Raw genomic sequence first — 21,621 nt, 5'->3', positions numbered from 1 at the left:
TTTCGAGAAAGCACAATTATGTAGTTGTAAAAGTAGAGCATTTGCCAAAGACACAGATAAACGTACCTCATTTTCATGACATGAAGCAGTCTAGTGGATAGAGCAAAGGCCTGGGAGTCAGAAGGACCTAGGTTCTAATCCCAGCTCTACCACTTGTCTGCTGTGTGACCTTGGGCAAGTCATTTCACTTCTCAGAGGCCACAGTTCCCTTATCTGTAAACTGGAGATTAAGATTGTGAGTCCTAGGTGGGACAGGGAGTGAGTCCAACCCGATTTGTTTGTATCAACCCCAGCGCTTAATACAGTTCCTGGCCCATACGAAGTGCTTAACAAATAGTACTTTCCAAACGCTTAGTACAGTGCTCTGAGCACAGTCAGTGCTCAATAAATAAGATTGGATGAATTAACAAATACCACAATTTATTATTCTTGTTATTGTTATTATTAATAATAGGCTGGGAGAAACACAGGCTCAAATTTTGTCATGTGCTCAAATTTCCCCACGTTGAATACCAAAATAATAGAACTTCTCATGCTTGATATCCTAAAGATTATTTTGTCAATTAGACTTTTTTTTTTAAATGATCCATTTTGGTTCAGTCTTGAGATAAGGGATAGGGATTGGCAAGCAGATTATGGAATTTTTTGGAAGCTTAAGTAGAGTAGGTGATGATTACCTAGTTGAATGTGGTTAATCATCCTTCATAGTTGGAGATAGGCTTGAAGAAAAATCACCCATCTGTGGGTGGTGTGTATTGCTGAAAAAGCCATTGCAGAACCCCTCATCCTGGTCCCACTGTGCGGTGACCAAGGGCCACCTTTGATGGGCTTACTTTCAGGTTTGGTATTGGTAGCTCTTTGGCACTTTTTCACTTTCGCTTCCATGTTGTATAATTCTCATGGTGCTTCCACTCCAATACGGCCACCATTTCAGTCAGTCAGTCAGCCATACTTTTTGAGCACTTTCTGTGTGCAGAGCACTGTAATAATGTTGGTATTTGTTAAGCGCTTACTATGTGCAGAGCACTGTTCTAAGCGCTGGGGTAGATACAGGGTAATCAGGTTGTCCCATGTGAGGCTCACAATCTTAATCCCCATTTTATAGATGAGGTAACAAAGGCACAGAGAAGTTAAATGACTTGCCCAATCACACAGCTGACGAGTGACAGACCAGGGATTTGAACCCATGACCTCTGACTCCCAAACCACGCTGCTTCGTACTGAGCCCTTTGAAGAGTACGATATGACAATAAATTGACATATTCCCTGTCCACCATGAGCTTACAGTCTTTCCTGATTGCAGTGTGCTCGCCTGGTCTCTTTGCAGTAATTAATTCCTAGCTGTCGGTGAGAAGCAACTTGGCATAGTGGATAGAGCACAGACCTGGGAGTCGGAAAGTCATGGGTTCTAATCCCGGCTCTGTCACTTATCTGCTCTGTGACCTTGGACAAGTCACTTCACTTCTCTGTGCCTCAGTTCCCTCATCTGTAAAATGGGGGTTGAGGCTGTCTTACATAGAACAAGGCCTGTGTCCAACCCGATTTGCTTGTATCGACCCCGGCGCTTAGAACAGTAGTACAGTGCTCTGCACATAGTAAGTGCTCAATAAATACTATTGAATGAACAGTGCCTGGTACATAGTAAGCGATTAACAAATACCAGAATAATCATTATTACTGTTCAATGTTTTCTGAGGCATGGTCATCCTGTGTCCTTAAATTGTTGACTGTGGTCGCCTTGCTCTTTGTTTTCCAGTTATTGTTTACCATATTGTTTATCCTCCTGCCGCCTACTCTCCGAATGGACCCCACTTCATAAAAATAATGATGGAATTTGTTAAGCACTTACTCTGTGATAAGCACTATTCTAAGCGCTGGGGTAGATACCAGGTAATCAGGTTGTCCCACATGGGTCTCACATTCTTAATCCCCATTTTCCAGATGAGGTAACTGAGGCACAGAGAAGTGAAGTGACTTGCCCAAAGTCACACAGCAGACAAGTGGCAAAGCCGGGATTATAACCCACGACCTCTGAATCCCAAGCCCAGGCTCTTCCACTGAGCCACACTGACTTGCCCACAGTCACAAAGTTGACAAGTGGTAGAGCAGGGATTCGAACCCACGACCTCTGACTCCCAAGCCCAGGCTCTTTCCACTGAGCCACGCTGCTCACCCAGCCATTTGTGTGTCTTCTTGGGTGTGGCCCTCATCCTAATATAGTAAGTAATTCTTGTTAATTCAAAATGCTTTTCAAACATATCTAATTTTGTGGCCGCCTAGATTAGTATAAAACTTTCCAGGGCACAAGAATTTTTCTCACCTGCTTTGCAAATAGAAGAAAAATGAAAGCAAAAGTTTGTCTTCGTACTCACATGGAATTGATCCACATTTAACCTAAGCAAGTGTCTACATTCAAGGTTGATCTATGTGAGTGTATTTATGGATGTATGTATAAACACATATATGTATATCTGTTTCATTTTCCTACAGAGCATGGAAAACACCTTAGAAATCATCACAAAAGAAACAAACGCCTGCAGAGAAAAAATTAAAGAGAAGCAGGCTTATACTATTCAACTAAAAAAAGAAATAGATGAACAGAAGACAAAATTAGAGAGAGTCAGGAAACAGGTATTATGATTTTTTAATTGGCTTAGTGTTTTTGCACTGCTTATGTTTTCCATTACAGTGATTCACTCATCTAGATTATATATGTACTGGGCTCCACCTCCAGTTTCTCAACTGTTTTGATCTCTTGATTTCTTCTCTCTTTCCCATTCAAACATTGATCCTTGGGGACTTCAGCGTCCACCCGGTCGTTCCCGATGCCCCTTCCACTGCCCGCTTGCTATCACTCCCTAACTCCGCCGACCTCCTGCTCCACCCCATTTCACCCGCTCACCAAGTTGGTCCTGCACTTAATCTCATCAGCTATACATGGGACAACCTGATCACCTTGTATCCTCCCCAGCACTTAGAACAGTGCTTTGTACATAGTAAGCGCTTAACAAATGCCAACATTATTATTATTATTAATCACCGTCTCTGAAATCCCTCTATCCCACCACAACCTCCTCACCGGCTTGCTTTCTCACTCACCTCCTCCCTGAAAATCTGTCCTGTTCCCCCACAGAGACCCCACTCAATTTATTCAAGTCATTGGGCCCCATTTAGTCCTCCTACCCAAACTTCTTTTCCTTGACAACCAAATCAACATCCTCAACACCCCCTGTACTTAACTCAATTGACTCGCTCCCCTATCCCTTCGCCAATGTAGTAAGGTGGCAACCCGCCATCCTGGATCGCCTGCACAGTCCGCTTCCTTTGCTCCTGTGTATGACCCTCAGAGCACTGATGCAGGAAATTGAGAAAGCAGGACTTGTCCGTGTCCACCTCAAATTCATGCTTTAACTCTGTCCTCTCCTCTGCCGAGCAACATGATTTCTCCATCCTTATCGACACCCATGCCCGTTGGCCTCGCTACTTCTTTTTGATGTTTAATTCCCGCCTCATATCCGTGTCGCACCGCCTCCCCCATCTTTTGCCCCTAATGACCTCGTCAGGTACTTTACCGAGGTGAGATCGCCCTAAAATCTCCCCTGCCCCCGTCCAGTCCTTTCCTCCTCCTGCCCCTTCTTCGACTCTCCCATATTTTCCAGCAGTCTCTTACGAGATCTCCTGCCTCCTCTCAAAATCCACCCGCTCCACCAGCACCTCCGACCCCATCTCCTCCCACCTTATCAAAGCACTTGCCCCCTTCCTTCGTTGACCACCATCTTCAACTGTTCACTGTCCAGTGGCTTTTTTTCCCACTGCTTTCCAACATGCTCAAATCTCCCCTATCCTAAAAAAGCCCTGCCTTCACCCAACGGCTCCCTCCAGTTATGGCCCCATCTCTCTCCTCACCATTCTTCTCCAAACTCCTTAAGCGAGTTGTCTAAACCCACTGCCTCAATTTCCTTTCTTCCAGTTCTCTCCTTGATCCCCTCCAATCGAGTTCTGCCCCCTTCATTCCACAGAAACGGCACTCCTAAAGGTCACCAACCATCTTTTTGCCAAACCCCACAGTTTTTATTCTAATCTTCCTCAACTTCTCAGCTGCCTTTGACACCGTACATTACCCCCTTCTCCTAACATTATCCAACCTTGGCTTCACTGTCCTCTCCTGGTTCCCCTCCTATCTCTTTGGCCTATCATTCTCAGTCTCTTTCGCAGGCCCCTCCTCTGCCTCCCACCCCCTAACTGTGGGAGTCCCTCGAGGCTCAGTCCTGGGCCCCTTTCTATCCTCCATCTACACCCACTCCCTTGGAGAACTCATTTACTCCCATGGCTTCAACTACCACCTCTATGCATGATACCCAAATCTACATCTCCAGCCCCGATCACTCTCCTTCTCTCTGCAGACTCGTATCTCCCCCTGCCTCCAGGACATCTCTACCTGAATGTCCCACCGACACCTCAAATTTAACATGTCCAAAGCAGAACTCGTCCTCCCACCCAAAAACTGTCCTCCCCCTGACTTTCCCATCACTGTAGACACCACCAGCATCCTCCCTGTCTCATCAACCCATAACTTTGGCATAGACTCCTCTCTCTTTCCACCTACATACTCAATCTCACGACACCGCTAAAATCCACCCTTTCCTCTCCATCCAAACTGCTAATCTAACCACTTATCCTATCCGACCTTGATTACTGCATCAGCCTCCTTGCTGACCTCCCTGCCTCCTATCTCTCCTCATTCCAGTCCACACTTCACTCTGGTACTCGGATCATCCCCACACCTCAGGAACTTCTAGCGGTTGCCCACCACACTCCATATCTAATGGAAACTCCTTACCATCAGCTTTAAAGCACTCAATCACCTTGCCCCCTCCTTCCTTACCTCACTGCTCTCCTACAACCCAGCCCACACATTACACTCCTCTACTGCCAGCCTACTCACTGTACTTTGATCTCGTCTCTCTGTCGACCCCTCGCCCATGTCCTGCTTCTTGCCTGGAACGCTGTCCTCCTTCATATCCGACAGACGACCGCTCTCCCCATTGTCAAGTCCTACTGAAGGCTTTTTAACATTTCCTTCCCCCACTAAGATCTTGTTTCCCTTTTTCCCCCCACTCCCTTCGGCTTTGCCCTTGCACGTGGATTTGCACCCTTTATTCACCCCTCCTTCAGTTTCACATAGTAATTTCTATTAATATCTATCGCACTCTTTAGGCTGCAAGCTCTTTATGGGCAGAGAACATGTCAGTCAATCATATTTACTGAGCGCTTACTGTGTGTAGAGCACTATACTAAGCACATGGGAGAGTATAACAGACACATTCCCTGCCCACAGTGAGCATCTACCAACTCTGTTATATTGTACTCTCCCAGGCATTTAGTACAGTGTTCATTCAATAGTATTTATTGAGCTCTTACTATGTGCAGAGCACTGTACTAAGCGCTTGGAATGTACACTTGTCAGCTGTGTGACTGTGGACAAGTCACTTAACTTCTCTGTGCCTCAGTTACCTCATCTGTAAAATGGGGATTAACTGTGAGCCTCACATGGGACAACCTGATTACCCTGTATCTACCCAGCGCTTAGAACAGTGCTCTGCACATAGTAAGCGCTTAACAAATACCAACATCATTATTATTATTATTAAAAGTATTCTGCACATAATAAGCACTCAGATACAACCAAATGACCTATCGCCTTTGAAGAATTATAGTAACTTTATTTTTCGTCAGTGTTCCAGACTCTCCAAAGAAATTCGCTTTTCAAAAAAAACTAAGGATGAAACAAAAGAAGAGCAAGACATCAGTCTTCGTGAATTGAACGATTTTATTAAATCTCTTGACAAAATGTTACTTGACATCATAGAAGAAAATCCTAATTTACTTGTAATCCTTCAAACATACTTTCAACAGGTAATTCCATGTGGTAATGTTTTCAGTTAGTGATGTCGCTTGATTTTTACTGGAATGCAGGTTTGGAAAAGTCAGTGCCAATTGAATCAGTAAAAGCAAATCTGATTTTACATAGAAAAATGGGAATTATATTTTAGACAGTAAGTCAAATTTATTGAGCGCTTGCTGTTTGGAGAGCACTGTACTAAGCGCTCAGGAAAGTACAACAGTAAACAGTGGCATTCCCTGCCCACAACAAGCTCACAGTCTAGATGGGGGAAGATGGATATCAATACACTTTACTATGCATAGGTGCTGTAATAAGTGCTGGGGTAGGTATAAACTAATCAGGTTGGGCAGAGTCCCTGTCCACAAGGAGCTCACTGTCTTAATCCCCATTTTACAGATGAGGTCACTGAGGCACAGAGAAGTGAAGTGACTTGCTCAAGGTTACACAGCAGACAAGTGTCAGAGCTTGGTTTAGAACCCAAGTCCTTTTGACTCCCAGGTCTATGCTCTATCCACTAGGGTCACGCTGCTTATTATCAGAAATGAAAGTTCTGAGAATCAGTGGTACTAAGGGATAAACATCCATATTAGCTGACACCCAGATGTCAATCTGTATATCTCAAATGATGTATCTCAGAACACCTGACATACGGTGACCAGCTATCACCCGAGTTAGCACCCTTAATTGATTTCATGAAAAAAGTATTAGGAGAAAGCGCTGTACGAAACCCAGTTCCCCACTGGAAATAATGTGAAGTGCAATTTATGCAAATATTCTGCCAAATCATTATTTAAAAGAGTGTTAAAGATAATTGTGGTATTTAAGTGTTTACTGGGTGCCAAGCACTGGGATAGAGTCATATAGCTCGCAGTCTATTGGAGAGAGATAAAAACAGGTTTGGATCCCCATTTCACAGATGAGGAAAATGAGGCACAGAGGTTAAATGACTTGCCCAAGGGCAGATGTCAGGCAACTAGCAGAGCCTGAATTAGAATCCAGGTTCTCTGATTCCCGGGCTTGGGTTTTATCCAATAAGCCACTTAACTTCGTAAAAAGATCCAACAAATGCATCAGGATTAGAAAGCACTGTAAATTTGTCCTAATAATATTATGTTAGGCTTTTTATGTCTTAACTCCTAAAATATCTCTGGACTGCATTCTCCCTGGGGCAGGGAATATATCTACCAACTCTGTTGTCTTGTACTCTCCCAAGCACTTAGTACAATACTCTGCACACTGTAAGCGCTCGATAGATACCACTGGCTGAGTACATTTTTACAAATAATTCATTTTCAATGATGCTTTTGTTCTATTTGCCACCTAATGCAAAAGTTTTACGCTAAAGATTTAACCTTATCTATTTATTCATTCGATCGTATTTATTGAGCGCTTACTTTGTGAAGAGCACTGTATTAAGCACTTGGAATGTACAATTGGGTAACGGATAGAGACAATCCCTGCCCAACAGTGGGCTCACAGTTTAAACAGGGGGGACAGACAACAAAATAAGTAGTCAGGCGACTACATCTTCTATTAACAAATAGAAATCAAACAGCTATTGAAATGCATTTTTAATCTTATTTCCATTAAATTACTTCAAAATGGAGTGGGGGGGTAAGATGGAAAATGAAAGAGGGGAGGTTTTTGAGTCAGAGAAAACTTGGCAGCACAAGCTACAAAGCCAGAGCATTATCACATTAAAAGAGGGCTGAATGAAGAGAGCTGTCGTGGGGGATCCCTGGTTATAAACAAAGGTTATTTGTTAGTTTGCGGAAAGAGAAGCTATGAAAAATGAGGAGCGACTAACCCAGGTATAGCTTGACATTCACACAGGCTTTCAAGCAATCTTTGCTATTTACTGAGTGCTTACCGCATGCTAAATGTTGGTAGACATATTGTGCTCTTATATTGCAGTCTTGTATTGTGCTCTTCTAAGTGCTTAGTACAGTGCTCTGCACAGTACGCACTCCGTAAATATCGCTGACTGAAGTATGGGTTGAACAGGGAAGAGACAGGGAGGTTGGGGAGGAGAGTGATGCAACAGTCAAGCCAGGATATAAGTGTCTGGACCACCACGGTGGCAGGTTGGATGGAGACGAAGGGGTAGATTGAGGAAGTGTTGTGGAGGAAGAGCAGGCAGGATTTGGTGATAGACTGAATACGGAGGTGGAACGAGCGGGAGAAGTCAAGGATAATTCAGCGTGGTGAACTTGAGAGACAGGAAGAATGAGAGCATCAATAACGATGGGAAAATTAAGGGGAGGAGTTTATTTGGGGGAGAGGAGGCATTCAGAATTGGACAAATTTGAGCCTGAGGTTTTGGCAGGATCCATTCAGAGATGCCCTGGAGGCAGGAGAAAAGGTGAATGTGCCAAGGAGGAGAGGGGTTGGGGCTAACGAGGTCACCTGGGAGTCAGCTACGTAAAGAGGGAGTGGAAGCAGTGGAAGCAAATGAGCTACCCTACATTAATAATAATAATAATATTGGTATTTAAGTGTTTACTATGTGCAGAGCACTGTTCTAAGCACTGGGGTAGAGAAGGGTAATCAGGTGTCCCACGTGAGGCTCACAGTCTTAACACCCATTTTATTCAATAGTATTTATTGAGCGCTTACTATGTGCAGAGCACTGTACTAAGCGCTTGGGATGAACAAGTCGGCAACAGATAGAGACAGTCCCTGCCGTTTGACGGGCTTACAGTCTAATCGGGGGAGACGGACAGACAAGAACAATGGCACTAAACAGCGTCAAGGGGAAGAACATCTCGTAAAAACAATGGCAACTAAATAGAATCAAGGCGATGTACAATTCATTAACAAAATAAATAGGGTAACGAAAATATATACAGTTGAGCGGACGGGTACAGTGCTGTGGGGATGGGAAGGGAGAGGTGGAGGAGCAGAGGGAAAAGGGGAAAATGAGGCTTTAGCTGCGGAGAGGTAAAGGGGGGATGGCAGAGGGAGTAGAGGGGGAAGAGGAGCTCAGTCTGGGAAGGCCTCTTGGAGGAGGTGATTTTTAAGTAAGGTTTTGAAGAGGGAAAGAGAATAAGTTTGGCGGAGGTGAGGAGGGAGGGCGTTCCAGGACCGCGGGAGGACGTGACCCAGGGGTCGACGGCGGGATAGGCGAGACCGAGGGATGGCGAGGAGGTGGGCGGCAGAGGAGCGGAGCGTGCGGGGTGGGCGTAGAAAGAGAGAAGGGAGGAGAGGTAGGAAGGGGCAAGGTGATGGAGAGCCTTGAAGCCTAGAGTGAGGAGTTTTTGTTTGGAGCGGAGGTCGATAGGCAACCACTGGAGTTGTTTAAGAAGGGGAGTGACATGCCAGATCGTTTCTGCAGGAAGATGAGCCGGGCAGCGGAGTGAAGAATAGACCGGAGCGGGGCGAGAGAGGAGGAAGGGAGGTCAGAGAGAAGGCTGACACAGTAGTCTAGCCGGGATATAACGAGAGCCCGTAATAGTAAGGTAGCCGTTTGGGTGGAGAGGAAAGGGCGGATCTTGGCGATATTGTAGAGGTGAAACCGGCAGGTCTTGGTAACGGATAGGATGTGTGGGGTGAACGAGAGGGACGAGTCAAGGATGACACCGAGATTGCGGGCCTGCGGGACGGGAAGGATGGTCGTGCCATCCACGGTGATGGAGAAGTCTGGGAGCGGACCGGGCTTGGGAGGGAAGATGAGGAGCTCAGTCTTGCTCATGTTGAGTTTTAGGTGGCGGGCCGACATCCAGGTGGAGACGTCCCGGAGGCAGGAGGAGATGCGAGCCTGAAGGGAGGGGGAGAGGACAGGGGCGGAGATGTAGATCTGTGTGTCATCTGCGTAGAGATGGTAGTCAAAGCCGTGAGAGCGGATGAGTTCACCGAGGGAGTGAGTGTAAATGGAGAACAGAAGAGGGCCAAGAACTGACCCTTGAGGAACTCCAACAGTTAAAGGATGGGAGGGGGAGGAGGCTCCAGCGAAGGAGACCGAGAATGACCGGCCAGAGAGGTAAGAGGAGAACCAGGAGAGGACAGAGTCCGTGAAGCCAAGGTGAGATAAGGTATGGAGGAGGAGGGGATGGTCGACGGTGTCAAAGGCAGCAGAGAGGTCAAGGAGGATCAGAATGGAGTAGGAGCCATTGGATTTGGCAAGAAGGAGGTCATGGGTGACCTTAGAGAGAGCAGTCTCGGTAGAGTGGAGGGGACGGAAGCCAGATTGGAGGGGGTCTAGGAGAGAATGGGAGTTAAGGAATTCTAGGCATCGATTGTAGACGACTCGTTCTAAGATTTTGGAAAGGAAGGGTAGTAGGGAGATAGGACGATAACTGGAGGGGGAAGTGGGGTCAAGAGCGGGTTTTTTTAGGATGGGGGAGACGTGGGCGTGTTTGAAGGCAGAGGGGAAGGAGCCCTTGGAGATTGAGTGGTTAAAAATAGAAGTTAAGGAAGGGAGGAGGGCAGGGGCGATGGTTTTAAGAAGGTGAGAGGGAATGGGGTCCGAGGCGCAGGTGGAGGGGGTGGCACTTGCGAGGAGGGAGGAGATCTCCTCTGAGGATACTGCAGGGAAGGATGGGAAAGTAGGGGAGGGGGTTGTTGGGGGGGAGAGGAGAGGCGGAGGGGTGACTTTGGGGAGCTCAGACCTGATCGTGTTGATTTTCGTGAGGAAATAGGTGGCCAGATCATTAGGGGTGAGAGATGGGGGAGGGGGAGGAACAGGGGGCCTAAGGAGAGAGTTAAAGGTCCGGAACAATCGGCGGGGGTGACGGGCATGGGTGTCGATGAGGGAGGAGAAGAAGCTTTGCCTGGCGGAGGAGAGGGCAGAGTTAAGGCAGGAAAGGATAAATTTGAAGTGTGTGAGGTCGGCTTGGTGCTTGGACTTTCGCCAGCGGCGCTCAGCAGCTCGAGCATAGGAGCGTAGGAGGCAGACGGAGGAGGTGATCCAGGGCTGTGGGTTAGTGGCGCGAGAGCGGCGGAGGGAAAGGGGGGCGAGAGAGTCGAGATGAGTAGTGAGGGTGGAGTTGAGAGCGGAGACCTGATCGTCGAGAGTGGTAAAGAGAGGACAGGGCGGCAAGGTGAGGCGAGATGCTATTGGAAAGACGGATGGGATCGAGAGAGCGGAGGTCTCTGTGGGGCAGTAGCGAAGATTTGCAGGGGGAGGGAGTGTGAGAGATGAGGCAGGTGAGAAGGTTATGGTCCGAGAGAGGGATTTCAGAGTTGGTGAGTGAGGAGATAGTGCAGCGGTAGGAGATGACAAGATCGAGGGTGTGACCGAGTCGGTGAGTGGGCGCGGTATGGTGGAGGAGGAGGTCGGCAGAGTCGAGGAGGGATAGCAGGCGGGCGGCAGAGGAGTCGTCGGGTACATCCGTATGGATGTTGAAGTCTCCAAGGATCAGAGTGGGCAGAGAGAAGGAGAGAAGGAAGGTGAGAAAGGGGTCAAGGTGGTTGAAGAAGTCGGAGGTGGGACCGGGAGGGCGGTAGATGACGGTGACAAGTAACTGGAGTGGGTGGTAGAGGCGAATGATATGGGCTTCGAAGGAGGGGAAGGAGAGGGAGGGGGGAGGAGGGATAGTGCGGAAGCGGAATCGGGGCGAGAGGAGGAAGCCGACGCCTCCTCCCTTACCGGTGAGTCTGGGGGAGTGGGAGAAGGAGAGGCCTCCGCTGGAGAGAGCGGCGGCGGAGACCGTGTCTTCGGGAGAGAGCCACGTTTCCGAAAGGGCGAGGAGGAGGAGAGAGCGGGAGAGGAAAAGGTCATGGATGAAAGGTAGCTTGCCTGTAACAGAGCGGGGGTTCCAGAGGCCACACTTGAAAGTAGCTGTGGGTGCAAGGGGAGGAGGGGGGAAGGGCGGGGGGAGGGGAGGGTTTGGATGGGAAGGAGGTGGCGGGGCCCTGGACGAGGAGAGGGGGATGAGGGGTGGCGGTGGGACAAGAGGACTGGGATGGGGCGTGGGTGGGGAAGAGAGAAGGGGGGAGGGGGTGAAGAGGGGGTTAGGTGGGGGGAAGAGTAGGGGGAGGGGGAAGAGGGGTAGCGCTGGTAAAGTGGGGTTCTAGGGCGGGAGAGAGGAGGGGGGGGAGGAGACAGAGGAGAGAGCGGGAAAGAGCTGAGCGAGAGAGGGGAAGGGGAAGGGGAAGGGGAGGATAGGAAGGGGCGGGAGGGGGGGGGGGGGGGAGGGACATGGCGAGGCCAGAGAGGTGGGTGGCAGCACTGACAATAAACAGTAATAAACGAAATCGGTAATATAGCAACATGATACAATATGATACAGTACAGTGGTGCTAATATAGCAACATGATACAGTATGATACAATATCGTCGTGTTAATAAAAGGGGTGATGACCAGGGTCGGGGGTAGACTCGATTAAGGGGCGACCTGATCAAATTCAAAATCTGACGACAATAAACAATAAAAAGCGAGATCGCAAATATAGCAACATGCTACAGTAAGGCACACTACAATAGTGTTAATAAGCAGGCGATGACCAGGGTCGGGGGACGAGCCGACCCTACCCGATCAGACTCCAAGTCAAGCGGCCAGCGGCCGAGAGAGTCCCAGAGCTCATGACCAAATAACCCTGTGGCGGCGGGGGGGCCCTGAGGTTGTCCGGGGTGGGTGGCGGCCGTAGGCGGCGGCTAAGGTAAGGTAACATGGTGAGAACAAGGACGTCGTCGCCCGGGGCGGGGGCGGGAGAGATGAATCACCTCAAGATGGAAGAGGGAGTGAGGCCTTCCCAAAATGGCCACCTCAGGCAGAGTGGGGGCTTCCTAAAATGGCCGCCTCGGGCGGAGTGGGGGAGCGGTTGGGGAGCACAATGTCCCCGGGCCCGAGCAGGGGGACACAATGTCCCCCGAGGACACAATGTCCTTGGGGCCGAGAAGGGGAGCACAATGTCCCCAGGATCGAGAAGGGGAGCGCAATGGGTAACTGAGGCACAGAGAAGTGAAGTGACTTGCCCACAGTCACACAGCTGGCAAGTGGCAGAGCCGGGATTCAAACCCATGACCTCTGACTTCCAAGCCCGGGCTCTTGCCACTGAGCCACGCTGCCTCTCTACAAGATTAAGAAGAGAGAGCCTCAACCCCAGCCCTGAGGGGCACCCAGTTAGAGGGAGGCAAGCAGAGAAAGAGGAAATGAAAGTGGCCGAGAGGGACACAAAGCCCACAGAGATGAGGAGAAACAGGAGAGGGCAGTGTCAGAGGAACCAAGGTTGCAATGTGCTGCACCCTGGGGGCTACTCCATAGTAATAAGTCTGGTATTTGTTAAGCACTTACTATGTGCCAGTCACTGTACTAAGCGCTGGAGTGGATACAAGCAAATTGGGTTGGACACAATCCCTGTCTCCCGTGGGGCTCACAGTCTCGATCCCCATTTTACAAATGAGGTAACTGAGGCACAGAGAAGTGAAGTGATTTGCCATCTGTAACATGGGGATCGAGATTGTGAGCCCCACGGGGGGACACCCTGATAACCCTGTCTCCACTCTAGCGCTTAGAACAGTGCTTGGCACAGTAAGTGCTATCGCCTTGATTCTATTTATTTGCTATTGTTTTAATGAGATGTTCATCCCCTTGATTCTATTTACTGCTATTGTTCTTGTCTGTCCGTCCCCTCCGATTAGACTGTAAGCCCGTCAAAGGGCAGGGACTGTCTCTATCTGTTACCGATTTGTACATTCCAAGCGCTTAGTACAGTGCTCTGCACATAGTAAGCGCTCAATAAATACTATTGAATGAATGAAATATAATAATAATAATGTTGGTATTTGTTAAGCGCTATGGGCAGAGCACTGTTCTAAGCACTGGGATAGATACAGGTAATCAGGTTGTCCCACATGAGGCTCACAGTTAATCCCCATTTTACAGATGAGGTAACTGAGGCACAGAGAAGTGAAGTGACTTGTCCACAGTCACACAGCTGACAAGTGGCAGAGCCGGGATTTGAACCCATAACCTCTGACTCCCAAGCCCGGGCTCTTGCCACTGAGCCACGCTGCTCATAGCACACCAACTGCAAAACCCCAACGTCTGAAGCCAGAGCTGTGCCGTTGGGCCGGACCGTGTATCCCAGACCTTCCTCACTTCACGGCCCTCCTCGGCACCACAGCTCTCAAGGTGTGGGCTAGATCCTTCTGACTCGGGCTTGTAAACTAGACTGTAATCTCACTGTGGGCAGGGAATAGTGTCGTTCAGTACAGTGCGCTGCACACAGTGAGCGCTCAGTAAATATGACTGATTGGCATGCCTGAGATGTGCACGGTTGAGCCACATCCCAAGATGGTTTGTAGCTGGATAATCATGCATTTACTGGGATAGTGGTGATGACAGATGGTGCTTCTCATCAGCAGGATGGATGCGCCTTCATTCTCCGGCTGCAGGTTGAAGGATCTGTGCAGAGAAATTGACTCCAGTTTTTGCAGGGTCACTCGCGCTCGGCTCCGTCAGTCGATATACTGAGCGCCGGAGTAGATACGACGTCATGAGGTTGGACACGGTCCCTGTCCCACATAGGGCTCACGGTCTTAATCCCCATTTTACAGATAAGGTAACTGAGGCCCAGAGAAGTGACGCGACTTGCCTAAGGCCACACAGCAGACACTTGGCCGAGCCGGGATTAGAACCCAGGCCCTTCTGACTCCCAGGCCCGTGCTCTATCCACTAGACCACACCACCACATTCGCTTGGTGGGTGGGTGCTTCTGAGCCGGGAGTTTTTGCTTGTTGTGGAAAATCCTGGAAGTGCTTGGCTCAGGTGAAGCAGCACTTCAGCTGTTTGGGCAATGACTCCCAAGCAAGCCTATTTGCTCTTGTCCGCATGCACGAGGTGTGTTCTCCCTACTTCCCTACCCGTGGTCTAGCCAAAATGCATAGTGAAAACTGAGTCTCCTGCCCTTTTCACAATTCCACTTCATCTGAACTGGAAGTTAGGCCAGATAATCTAGAGTCCATCACACAGAGGAGGATGAGATACAAAATGTGATGGGAAGCAGCGTGGCTCAGTGGAAAGAGCCTGGGCTTCGGAGTCAGAGGTCATGGGTTTGACTCCCCGCTCTGCCACTTGTCAGCTGTGTGACTGTGGGCAAGTCACTTAACTTCTCTGTGCCTCAGTTACCTCATCTGTAAAATGGGGATTAACTATGATCCTCACGTGGGACAACCTGATTACCCTGTATCTCCCCCAGCGCTTAGAACAATGCTCTGCACATAGTAAGCGCTTAACAAATACCAACATTATTATTATTACGTGATGACCTCAGAGTGTGCGAGCTGGAGCTGGGGCTGAGGGGAAGAGATTGTAGGTCAGGGTCTCCCTGGCTAGGAGTGGGTGTGGGGGCGGGGAGAGGCCCAGGGTCTTCCTGTCGGGATGGGAAGCAGTGTGGCTTAATGGAAAGAGCGTGGCCTTCAGAATCAGAGGACGCGGGCTCTAATCCCGACTCTGCCACTTGTCTGCTGTGTGACTTTGGGCAAGCCACTTAAGGTAACGGGCACAGAGAAGTTAACTACAAAATGGGGATTAAGACCATGAGCCCCACGTGGAACAACCCGATTACCTTATATCTACCCCAGCGCTTAGAACAGTACTTGGCACATAGTAAGCGCTTAACAAATACCATAATTATTATTTTCATATGCAGTAATGTTATACTTCCAGGCAGGTTTAGACTTTCCGACAGCTGGTTCCACAAAGGGTCGTCAAACTTCTAGATCTCCTTCGGAGAGTTCAGCATCATCATCAAGGTAAGGATGCTAACTTTTTTCCCATTTGGGGATCAAATTGCAATTTTTCTCAATTCACCGTACATTTGGTATTTTGGTTCTTTTGGAATTGCTCATGTTTGATAAAGTAAAACTTAGAAAGGAAATTTATTGTATCCAAATCCTCTTCAGCCTCTCGATCTGCCTTCAACACTGTGGACCACCCCATTCCCTTGCAAACATAGTTTAACCTTGGCTTCTTTGACACTCACGATCTTCTCTTGGCTCTCCTATCTCCCTGGCTGCTCCTGCTCAGCCTTTTTTCACAGGCTTCTCCTCTGCCTCCTACCTTCTGTGAGGGTCCCTCCAGGGTCAGCTCTGGTCCCCTTTTATTTTCAATCCACACCCACTCCAGTGGAAAACTCATTGACTGGCTCCCCCTACCATCTCTAGGCTTATGATTCCCAAATCTGTTGTACCCTCCTAATTAATGTGCATAGCACTGTATTAAATGCTTGGGAGAGTACAATATAAAGAGTTGGTAGACATTCCCTGCCCACAGTGTGAGCTCTTCAGCGCTCAATACGGTCCTCTGCACGTAGAAAATAAATGCTCAATACCAACGATTTGTTTGCTCTCAGCCGGGATCCTATTGAATCGACGGGAAATTTAAGGATGCATATTATTAAGAGGATCATCGTTTAGGCCAGAGGCTAGGGTAAAGTTCAAACGGTGACGATTCATTAATAGTTTTCTCCCCAAAGGGAGAAATTATTTCTTTAAATCACATTTTAAATAGTTTTGAATAATTCTGCCCCGTCTTCCAGGTCATCCAAGAGCTTCGGCTCCCCATTACCTGCTGCGGTCAAAGTGGTGGACTTCAGTTTTCCTGCAATCTCCCCTCCAAGCGCACCGCAGTCTAGTTCACGACCATCCACAAGCAGTAGCTCCTGTAGCGGTAAAAGCAAAAAGAGCTGGAGATAGAACTTGTAGACGGTTACATTACTAATTATTCCGACTGATAATGCGGCCACTCTGCCGCCTCAGTTTAGGAAGTCATATAACGGATTAAAATTCTGATGAAATCCTGATTTCACAGTGTAAATGATTAATCATTTTTTGGCATGAAGTTTCAGAATGAGGTGACAAAAATAAATTTTAAGAGCAACAAGTCCAAGAAGGAGTTCTGTGCTGATTCACCTTCTTTTTAGCATCTTAAAAGAAATGACCGATTTGAAGTGAATCACAGGGTTACGAAATTCAACCAGTCCACCGTGGCTCAGTGGAAAGAGCCCGGGCTTAGGAGTCAGAGGTCATGGGTTCGACTCCCAGCTCTGCCTCTTGTCAGCTGTGTGACTGGGTGAGTCACTTCACTTCTCTGTGCCTCACTTCCCTCATCTGTAAAATGGGGATTAACTGTGAGCCTCACGTGGGATAACCTGATTACCCTGTATCTACCTCAGCACTTAGAACAGCGCTCTGCACATAGCGCTTAATAAATACCAACATTATTATTTGAGCACTTACTCTGAGCATTGTATCTTAGTGCTTGGGAGGGTCCAATTGAGTCACAAGGGTTCCACAAAGGATTACTGTCCTTTTGCTTTCATGGTATTTGGTAAGCATTTATTGTCAAGCACTGTTCTAAGTGCTGGAGTAGATGCGAGTTTATTTCCTGTCTCACATGAGAAGCAGCGTGACTCAGTGGAAAGAGCCCGGGCTTGGGAGTCAGAGGTCATGGGTTCGAATCCTGACTCTGCCACTTGTCTGCTGTGTGACTGGGGGCAAGTCACTTCACTTCTCTGTGCCTCACTTCCCTCATCTGTAAAATGAGGATTAACTGTGAGCCTCACGTGGGATAACCTGATTACCCTGTATCTACCTCAGCACTTAGAACAGTGCTCTGCACATAGTAAGCTCTTAATAAATACCAACATTATTATTTGAGCCCTTACTCTGTGCTGAGCATTGTATCTTAGTGCTTGGGAGGGTCCAATTGAGTCACAATGGTTCCACAAAGGATTACTGTCCTTTTGCTTTCATGGTATTTGCTAAGCGTTTACTGTCAAGCACTGTTCTAAGCACTGGAGTAGATGCGAGTTTATTTCCTGTCTCATATGAAGTTGGAGAGAGGACGATTTAGCCCCCGTTTTACAGAGAAGTTAAGTGACTTGCCCAAGGTCACACAGCAAGCAAGTGGTAGAGCCAGGATCAGAAGCCAGGTCCTCTGACTCCCAGGCCCAGGTTCTGTCCACTGGGCCATGCTGCTTTGCAACATATGCGGCGAAGTCCTCCAGGATGAAGTGACGAGAAGCCGCAGTCTAAGTGGGCTTTACACCGGTCTAGCGACAGCAGGGTGGAGCTCTGGAAATAATAGAAAGATGGGATATTCCAGCGAGCCTCGCTTCTATCCCTCTTGCAATCACCTCTCTGTCTCCCGAGGAGCGGCGGTGGCAGGGTATGGGGCTCTGAAGTGGAAGGCTCAGGTGGATATAACCCCCCAAGAGGTCAGGAAAGAGCCCTAGTATTTAGAACAGTGCTTGGCATGTAGTAAGAATTAAAGACCATAAGAAAAGAACCAACTCAGTTTTTCTTCCCAGCTGCCCACCCAAGGAGCCGGGACATGGTGTCGAGGTTAACGGGGGTGGAAGCGGGAGGTATGACCCCTCACCCCCCGAGGAACCCGAACATAGCACTTAGAACACTGCTTTGCACATAGTAAGCGCTTAACTAATACCATCATCATGATTATTATAGCATCGTGAGCTTCGTGGAGGATGCTGATTTTGAGTTTTCAGAAATATTCCACTTCTCGGTCTGTCTGTCCAGCTATGACGGAGAGACAATGAAGGTTAATGGTTTTGAATTTTCAGAAACATTCTACTTCTCGATCTTTGTCCCACTCTGACTTCCCCATATCAGGAGATTGGCAGGTCTAGTCATTCAGATCCTGTCTGCAGTTATCATTCAGAGGACACATCTCACCAGCAGGTCAGAAAATCAACCTCTTCAACTGAACGGAGGGCGAGCAGATTAAGGGTACCCCGGGACTCCAAAAATCGAATCAAACATACCTTAGGCAACGCGACCTAGAAATGTGTTTCTAACGCGCTCCCTGCCCTCGAGGAGCTTACGGTCTAGTAGGGCTGACAGACACTACAATCCATTACAGGTAGGAAGAAGTAACAGCATTGGAAGATATGTACTTTAGTGCTATGGTGGATGGGGGTAGTATCCCTGTGCTTAAGTGATGTCTCTGCACATAGTAAGCGCTCAATAAATAATATGTATATATCTATGACTCTATCTTGACGGCATTGATGCCTATTTGTTTTGTTCTGTTGTCTGTCTCCCCCTTTTAGTCTGTGAGCCCGTTGTTGGGCAGGGATTGTCTCCATCTGTTGCCGAATTGTACATTCCAAGTGCTTAGTACAGTGCTCTGCACACAGCTCTCAGTAAATACGATTGAATGAATGAGGAGTTGATGAGACAGAGACCGCGTGGCTTAGTGGATAGGGCACGGGCCTGGGAGTCAGAAGGTCATGGGTTCTGATTCCGGCTCTGCCACAGGTCTGCTGCGTGATCTTGGGCAAGTCACTTCACTTCTCTGGGCCTCAGTTCCCTCATCTGTAAAATGAGGATTAAGATTGTAAGCCCTATGTGGGACAGGGACTGTCTCCAACCTGATTTGTATCTGTCCCAGTGCTTAGAACAGCGCTTGGAATGTAGTAAGTCCTTAACGAATACCGTGATTATTATTATTATCTAGTGAGGGAGACAGATACTAAAATAAGTTAGAGGAGAAAACCACACACTACAAGGGCACAGCACACAGGGTGTGGGGACGAGAGTACGTCAGTGCTCAGGCGGTGTGGAATTTAGTGTAGAAAGGGGAGAGATGAAATGAGATGAGGGATGGCTTCCCGGAGGAGATGCGACTCCAGAAGGACCCCCGCGACCGGTGGTGGAAATCAGAGGATGTGGTTCTTGATTCTATTTATTGCCATTGTTCTTGTCTGCCTGTCTGCCCCAATTAGACTGTAAGCCCATCAAAGGGCAGGGACTGTCTCTGTTACCAATTTGTACATTCCAAGCGCTTAGTACAGTGCTCTGCACATAGTAACCGCTCAATAAATACTATTGAATGAATGAATGAATGAAAAATACTATTGAATGTCTAAGGGCCGAAGTGGCAGCAGAGAGGACTGAAGGAAGCGGAATGCTTCTATTAATGATCCTGTACTTTTCTGTCCAGTTCTTTAGTCAGAGCAAACCCCTCAATACCTGCAACTCGGGGATTTCACCTGCCTCCTATACCCCAGTAGCTCCGATGTTTCTTCCAACCACTGCAAATAAATCAATTCTCATCTCCCACTCTCCCATTCCATATTTTTCTGTGGATTGAACTCAACTCCTCCCTTCCTTGTCTCCTCCAGCATTTTTCTTTTTTTCAGCTAACCCCCTTTGACACAAGGGTCACTCGCACTAATTCAACACAATCCTGCCTCCATTTTGCTGCACGTAATTCCACGTCCTAGTCCTAGCCACCGAAACAGGGTCAGGTTGGGACGGAGTAGCCCAGTCCCCTACCCGGATACTTTCTGCCACGACAACCTATCCCTCCGTCCCTGCCCCCCATGCCTACGGATATGCTGGCAGAAACAGCTACCACTTCTATGGTTGATTTGCCAGAAAAAAAAAAAAAGTACCACAGCTTGGGAAGGAGGGACGAGGAGGGATTTACGTTGTACTGCCCTGAAGCGCTTGACCGTCACATTGTTCTCATAAGCCATTCTTAAACCTTTGTCATTGGATCTGTTCTCTGGAAACTGTTTAACAAATTTGGCTGCCCTGAGAAGTTCATCAAGGTTTGGTAGTTATTTCAAGTTAGCCAGGTGGCCAAACACGCCCTGGCAATATAGTTTCACTTTTCCGGCATAACTGTGCTAGAAGAGGCCTAGATGTAGATTTAACAGTGTAAGAATAGGCTTTTGCAGCTTTAGGAAACATCCACCTTAACAGACTTTCTGGGACACTGTAAGCCCATCACTGGGCAGGGATTGTCTCTATCTGTTGCCGAATTGTACATTCCAAGCACTTAGTACAGTGCTCTGCATATAGTAAGCGCTCAACAAATACTATTGAATGAATGAATGAATGAGCATTACCTGCAGCCCGATACAGCCATTCCGGAGTCGATGAACTCAGATGACCCCATCATAGAACACCCAAACGACACATTCACACGGCTGTTAACTACCAGGCTGAATCAGCTAGGCATTACAGTGTGATGTCTGTAGAGGAAACCCGAGGTGACGTACCAGCCTGCCCCTGAAAAGCCAACCGTCCATTTACATTGTAAAAATAAACACTATCACAGAAGGGTGCACTTAGGCAGCCTCACTGATCAACAGGCGCAACGACAGATATGGAATTAGAAAAACGAGTCAAGACAGTTATCCGTCAGCGTGGTGGTTACCACGGTATTCAGCTCCACACCAAACTACAGATCTCGGAGCTGTCGGCGCCATCGCGGCTTCTCTTCCACCGTATAACCTGGATGCCGTCCGTACTCTACGCCTTCAGCTACTCAACATCGAAATCCACCACGGGATGGTAAATAATGAGGTACTAGAACCAAGACAATCTCCTCGCATTGAACCTCTGTTCATCTTAGCGTAGCTACGCTGGGTAGGACACGTTCAAGTGGCTTAATGGATGGAGCACCGGCCTGGGAGTCAGAAAGACCTGGGTTCTGATCCCTGCCCCATGTCTGCTGTGTGACCTTGGGCAAGTCACTAACTTCTCTGGTCCTCAGTTACCTCATCTGTACAATGGATATTAAGAGCGTGAGCCCCATATGGGACAGCGATTCTGTTCCATCTCATTAACTTGGATCTACCCCAATGCTTCATACAGTACCTGGCACACTTGAGATACCATAATAATAATAATAATTAGCATTATATTCAAACGGCAGTCATCAGTTGAGCTGAAGTTGGGACACAGTTGGGGAGGGCAAAAAAAACCCTTCAGCATCCCAGAAGAAATCTGGAAGTTA

The 21,621-nt window shown here is 48.1% G+C and overlaps 1 protein-coding gene across 4 annotated transcripts in view; it reads left to right on the top strand.

Annotated features, from left to right (window-relative positions):
* The window catches only part of CCDC39 (coiled-coil domain containing 39), a 66,682-nt gene extending 49,945 nt beyond the window's left edge, over positions 1 to 16,737 (top strand). For 3 of the 4 annotated variants that reach the window (XM_029076084.2, XM_039913173.1, XM_029076077.2), the window contains 4 exons: positions 2,491 to 2,631; positions 5,737 to 5,916; positions 15,517 to 15,602; positions 16,388 to 16,737. In XM_029076084.2, coding sequence (XP_028931917.1) covers positions 2,491 to 2,631; positions 5,737 to 5,916; positions 15,517 to 15,602; positions 16,388 to 16,544 — 564 coding nt within the window. In that variant the 3' untranslated portion in view covers positions 16,545 to 16,737. Of the gene's footprint in view, positions 1 to 2,490; positions 2,632 to 5,736; positions 5,917 to 15,516; positions 15,607 to 16,387 lie in introns of those variants that run through there. The other variant, XM_029076089.1, reaches the window with a different exon arrangement.
* Positions 16,738 to 21,621: the final 4,884 nt, after the last annotated feature.

The sequence above is a fragment of the Ornithorhynchus anatinus genome, chromosome 1, assembly GCF_004115215.2.
Source record: "Ornithorhynchus anatinus isolate Pmale09 chromosome 1, mOrnAna1.pri.v4, whole genome shotgun sequence".
Lineage (NCBI taxonomy): Eukaryota > Metazoa > Chordata > Mammalia > Monotremata > Ornithorhynchidae > Ornithorhynchus > Ornithorhynchus anatinus.
Note: the sequence above shows the minus strand (reverse complement) of the source record. Positions and strands in the feature narration are given on the sequence as shown.